General features: G+C 37.5%; 1 protein-coding gene across 2 annotated transcripts in view; it reads right to left on the bottom strand.

Annotated features, from left to right (window-relative positions):
- The window catches only part of LOC106873186 (serine/threonine-protein kinase TBK1), a 102,022-nt gene that overhangs the window by 43,022 nt on the left and 53,001 nt on the right, over window positions 1–5,999 (bottom strand). For both annotated transcript variants that reach the window (XR_008263644.1, XM_052966177.1), the window contains exon 6: window positions 2,541–2,631. Coding sequence is in view for 1 of the 2 variants with exons in the window: in XM_052966177.1 (XP_052822137.1) it covers window positions 2,541–2,631 (91 nt within the window). In the remaining variant the exon portion in view is untranslated. The remainder of the gene's footprint in view (window positions 1–2,540; window positions 2,632–5,999) is intronic.

The following is a 5,999-nucleotide window of genomic DNA, read 5'->3' as shown; positions in this document are numbered from 1 at the left end:
ATATATATATATATATATATATATATATATATATATATATATATATATATACACACACACACACATACATCTATATATATAAAAGTGAGAATGTGTGTGTCTGTCTGTATGTATGTGTGCATGACTAAAACTTGAGAATTACCCAGCCAATTGTTTTGACGTCACGGTCAAATGAGTGTAAAATAGTGCCAACATCTATAACAGATTGTATCATTAGACATGTGTATTTCTGGAAATTGGGGAAGTAGGAAATAAGAAAATATAATTAAAATAAGCCCATTTTTATAATTGCTACAAACATGGCTCACCAAATAGTTTCCTTTGTGTAGTGACAATAACATTGAATTCATATTAAACCACCTGACAAGTCTAACATCTATGGAAGGCAAGATAAATAGAGGCATTCTCAGAACCTCTGGTGAGCAATAAAAAATTACAACTAAACTATTCAAGCACTGAATAACTTTGTATCACAGATATTTCCCAAACCCCCATATTTAATATGTAATTAAATGTCTAAATATATACAAGGCACAGGTGTGGCATATGCTGGCATGGGTCGGACAGTTTGACTGAGGACTGGCAAGTCGGGAGGCTCCAGTCTAATTTGGCAAGGTTTCTACAGCTGGATGCCCTTCCTAACGCCAACCACTCTGAGAATGTAGTGGGTGCTTTTACGTGTCACCAGCACAGGAGCTAGTCAGATGGCACTAGCATCGACCACCTCGAATGGTGCTTTTTACATGTCACCAGCAAGGTGCCAGTTAGGTGGCACTGGCATTGGTCATGTTTGAATAGTGCTTTTTACATGCCACTGACACAGGTGCCAATCAGGCAGCACTGGCATGGGCCATGCTCGAATGGTGCTTTCTACATGTCACCGGCGCAGGAGCCAGTCAGGCAGCACTGGCGTATATAGATATATATTTACACACACATAGTGGAGGTGCAATGGCCCAGTGGTTAGGGCAGCGGACTCGCAGCCATAAGAGGCTCCGGCAGGGGATGGTGGCGAACCCTACTGTACTCTTTCACCACAACTTTCTCTCGCTCTTACTTCCTGTTTCTGTTGTGCCTGTAATTCAAAGGGTCAGTCTTGTCACACTGAATATCCCTGAGAATTACGTTAAGGGTACACGTGTCTGTGGAGTGCTCAGCCACTTGCACGTTAATTTCACGAGTAGGCTGTTCCGTTGATCGGATCAACTGGAACCCTCGACATCATAAGCGACGGAGTGCCAACAATACACAAACATATATACACGCATAAATGCACACACACACACACACACACAAACACATGTGTGTACTCATCTGCATGTGTGCGAATGCTTATATTCAGTGTTTCATTTGATAAAATGCTGACTTTCTGATAGCATTGTTTGTTTACATTTGATGATTAACAAATCAGTTGCCTGCTGTGTGTCTTTGAAGTTGAACAGAAAAAAAAACTCACAACAATGGGAAACATTTAATGGTTAGCAACAGGATACCCTATTGTAACAATACCTCAATAATCTGTACTAGTTTAAACCATGTGAGGATAGAATTACGATGTAGAACAAACAATTAATCTCTCCTATCATTATCAAGTTGTCTTGTTCCTCAATGTATATATATAGTATCAAGGTAGTTTTTGAATAAGGAAGTTTTATATCTAAATAAGTGTAATGATACCTATCTTTTAAATCATGGATCTATGCACAATGAAATTAATAGCATAAAATGCTGATGTCATAAGAATTTTAAACTTCCAGAGAACGTGACATTGTTTTTTTCCATTTGGATATTTTTAGCCCAATATTTACATACTACTTATAGCTTTATGAGAAGTGATGAACTGGCATGCCAGACAAAATGCTTTGCAGCATTTCTTCCAGCTTCATGTTCTGAACTGAAATTCTGAGAGGTCAGCTTTGCTTTTCATTTTTTTGGCAGGGGTCAATAAAATAAGTACTTTTCACATAATGGGGGCTGATGAAATCATCTAGCTCCTGTCCCCAAACTTTCAGGCCTTGTGCCTGCAGTAGAAAGAATTATTTATTGCTTTATGTACTTCAAGATCCACTGTTCCAAAAAAGATTCATAATAATTAGTTTTGTTTTGAGAGAAACCCAAGTTAACAACAATAATAGCTCCTGATCCAGGCTATTAAGATTTTGTAAAAACAATGGAAAAAATACAGTGAAAGGTGGTGGGGAGTGGAATATCTATCATTTTGGATAGAATCCTTCAAGCCATTCAACCCATGCCAGCATGGGTTGAATGGTTTGACATGAACTGGCAAGCCAGAGAGCTGCACCTGGCTCCAACTGTCTGCTTTGGCATGGTTCCTATGGCTGGATGCTCTTCCTAATGCCAATCACTTTTCAGAGCATACTGGGTGCTTTTTACATGGCGCTTAGATGGGTTCTTTTTACATAGTGCTAGGATGGGTGCTTTTTATATAATGTTTTCAGACATATAATAAAAAATAGCATTTAGGAGAGATCCAAGATAAAAAAAAACATCTCAATAATAAAAGATGAAATTATTCTTACCAAATATTCTTCAGTTCCAACAATAGAGTAAAGTTCAGTTTCTTCTTCCATTATTTTAGCAGTACCAAAATCTGAAAGCTTATATATTTCCCTATAAAATAAAAAGATGATACATAAATAATGTGGTTTATTTCAAATTTAGAAGAGTTAAGATGAATAAATAGATAAAGTATAGGTTCAGGCATGGCTGTGTGGTTAAGAAACTAGTTTTGCAACTGTAAGCTTTCAGGTCCCATCCCATTGCATAGCACCTTAGGCAAGTGTCTTCCATTATAGCTTGGGCCAGGCAATGCTTTGTGAGTGAATTCGATAGATGGAAACTGTGTGGAAGCTTGTCTTATGTGTGTGTGTGTGTTTGTCTGAGTTTGTTTGACTAAAAGACTTCAAGGCGTTTGTCCCAGCATAGCTGCAGTCCAATGACTGAAACAGGTAAGAGGTAAAAGATAAAAGACTTGTTGCTCACAGATGAGGAATTCACATTTGCTGTATCTTTTTCTTTCTGGTATTTTTCATTAATCTACTTCATATTACAAGGAATAGTTACCAATCTGTAAAATGCTTCTCAGTTTTAAGAAGCTGTCTGCAGTAGATGCATCAATGTCATCCTGGGTCTACTTTGAGAAAATGAGAAAGACAGCATCTTTCATAGCTAGGGTTCATTAGGAGACAGAAAGACATCAAGTTAATGAAATGCTCATATTTTACTTGTTTTAGTCATTGGACCATGGCCATGCTGGGGCATTACCTTGAAGGGTTTAGTCAAACTGATCAAACTCCATACTGTGTTTTCCAGTATAAAAGTCAATGTAGCATATAGTGTAAACATATAGTGTAAACATTCAAACATTGTCACTATCTTTCCAAATGCTGCTGCATTTCACATGGAATCTTGGGCCCTTTAAAGTTGTCTTGGTGTATAAGATGACTTACCATTTTTCACTGTGAATTTTGGTTTGAAAAATTTAACTTGTATGTCAGAAAATGTGGTTCTTATTTTCTAAGTCTGGTACTTATATCAGTTTCTTTTGCCAGATCAAGTTGCGTGGACATAAGGAAGCCAGCACCAGTTGTCAAGAAATTGGGAACACACAGACACACTGATTTCAGTTTCCGTCTACCAAATCCACTCACAAGGCTTGGGTCAGCCCGAGGCTATAGTAGAAGACACCTGCCCAAGGTACCGCGCAGTGGGAATGAACTCGGAACCATGTGGTTGGTAAGCAAGCTACTTACCACACAGCCACTCCTGTGCTTAAAAAACTCAATTATATTTGCATGTGTGTAATTGTCTTTGTGTAAGTATATATGGGCCACTATGATGTGTGTATATGTAAGTACATGAAAAAGTGTAGTGTCAGACAACATGTACCTTTCAAGTATGAGAATTAAAAATCGAAAGTAACATACACAAAAACTTTGATTTCAAAAAAAGGAAAAGGTTGGATTACTTTTATATTTATTTTATTTTCCTCTGAGAGTTCACAGGGGATCTACCGTAATATACTGAATCATTTTGTTGTTGTTTACATAAATAACAATGAAAGTAAGAAAACTTTATAATGGGCAATGAAATAGAATCAGTTATAAATTCAAAATTAACATGAATGTCTCACCAAAATACCGGTGGCGATGAGAACAAAATCAGCTGAGACACATAACCTACCAGTTTTCCTGCCTATCTTTAGAAAAGATTCTCATGCACAGAGTGATGAATTCAGAATTTCAAATAAATGAGATGATAAAAGACACACACTGACACAAACACACACACATGTAATCGTCTCATTTTATATTCTGCAATAGCTAATAAAGTTTGATGCATTTTTGTTTTTAGTTGAAAGCAATCCAAGATAGGCCTTGATCTCACCTTTAAGGCTATTTTGGGAAACTATTCATCTAAATTTTTTTTATGTATAGTTTATGCACATTTTAAACAGCAATAAAACTATACACACATACATTTCATGCATACATATATACTTTAGAATATGTATAAGCTATGAAACAAAAATTTAGGTGAATGTCTCGCAGCAAAACTATACTTATATACATACATGCATACATATACACATACCGTGAGGTGCTACCTGAGCATCTCAACGCCCTTATTTATCTCTTCAAAGGCGGGCGAAATGCTTAGTAGTATTTCATCTGTCCTTACGCTCTGAGTTCAAATTCTACTGAGGTTGACTTTGCCTTTCATCCTTTCAGGGTCAATAAATTAAGTACCAGTTGCATACTGGGGTCAGTCTAATCGACTGGCCCTCTCCCCCAAAATTTTAGGCCTTGTGCCTATAGTAGAAAGGGTTATTTATCTCTTCACAGCTACAACTGATTTCTTTTTCACTCTCTTCTAAATGAGAGTAGCCATGTAGCTCCCTTACAACAAGAGCCTGCCCTGCCCTATCCTTATCTCTCAGCTTTTAACCCACATCTTCTAGCACAAAGTCCCTCCCCTTGGGCTTCATAGGCTTACAAACTGCACGGCAACCTCCCTAGTGCTGGTAGCACAACAAAAGTACCCAGTACACACTGTAAAGTGGTTGACTTGAGGAAGCGCATCCTGCCTTTAAATTATGCTAAAGCAGACACTGGAACAAGAAATAGTCCCTCAACCCACTGGATCTTGTAGCAGTGATTTGAAACTAAACCTTGAGGTAACCAGTTAGACATCATGTGAAAACCATAACAGTTTCACATGAGCAGTCTGTTAAGCAACCAATCAGTGTTAAACTATCATGTGATACAGTCTTCCAAATCTTTTTCTTGTGCCCTAAAAAAGGCTGCTTTTGGTGGTAATTTCAGAATGCTGAGGCAGCCATGCAATGTATCTCCATTTTTGTCACAGTCAGATGACCCTGGAGGACTGTTAAGACTGATAGCAGATAGATGACAGAAATCTCCATTGACATGGATATAGCACAATTGCTTCCAGTTATGTTGAGCCAGTCACACGTTGCTGTGTCAGTAAGCTTGCCATTAACTCAAAGCAGTATATTGTATATCTCTCCCAGTATGTAACCATTACTGTTGTTATTTGTAAAAAAAAACAACACAATGTGACTATGTGCAATAATAAAAATCTTCTGTTAAATGTTCACAGGTGTTGTCAGTTAGTTCTTCACGCAGCCCTGGAAACACATTTTCATTCATCACCACTGACCAATTATCACTTCAGATCATCCAATGAACACACACATAACTCTTGTCAAACCATTCAATCCATACCAGCATGGAACAAGGATGTCAAATGATGATAAGGGCATCCAAATGTAGAAACCATGCCAAATCAGACTAGAACCTGGAGCAGCTCTCTGGCTCATCAGCTCCAGTTAAACTGTCTAACTCATGCCAGTATGGAGAGAGGACATTAAATGATGATGATGATGATGATGATGAGGATGATGATATACATATATATATATCTATATATATATATATATATATATATATATATAT

The sequence above is a fragment of the Octopus bimaculoides genome, chromosome 3, assembly GCF_001194135.2.
Source record: "Octopus bimaculoides isolate UCB-OBI-ISO-001 chromosome 3, ASM119413v2, whole genome shotgun sequence".
Classification (NCBI taxonomy): Eukaryota; Metazoa; Mollusca; class Cephalopoda; order Octopoda; family Octopodidae; genus Octopus; species Octopus bimaculoides.
Note: the sequence above shows the minus strand (reverse complement) of the source record. Positions and strands in the feature narration are given on the sequence as shown.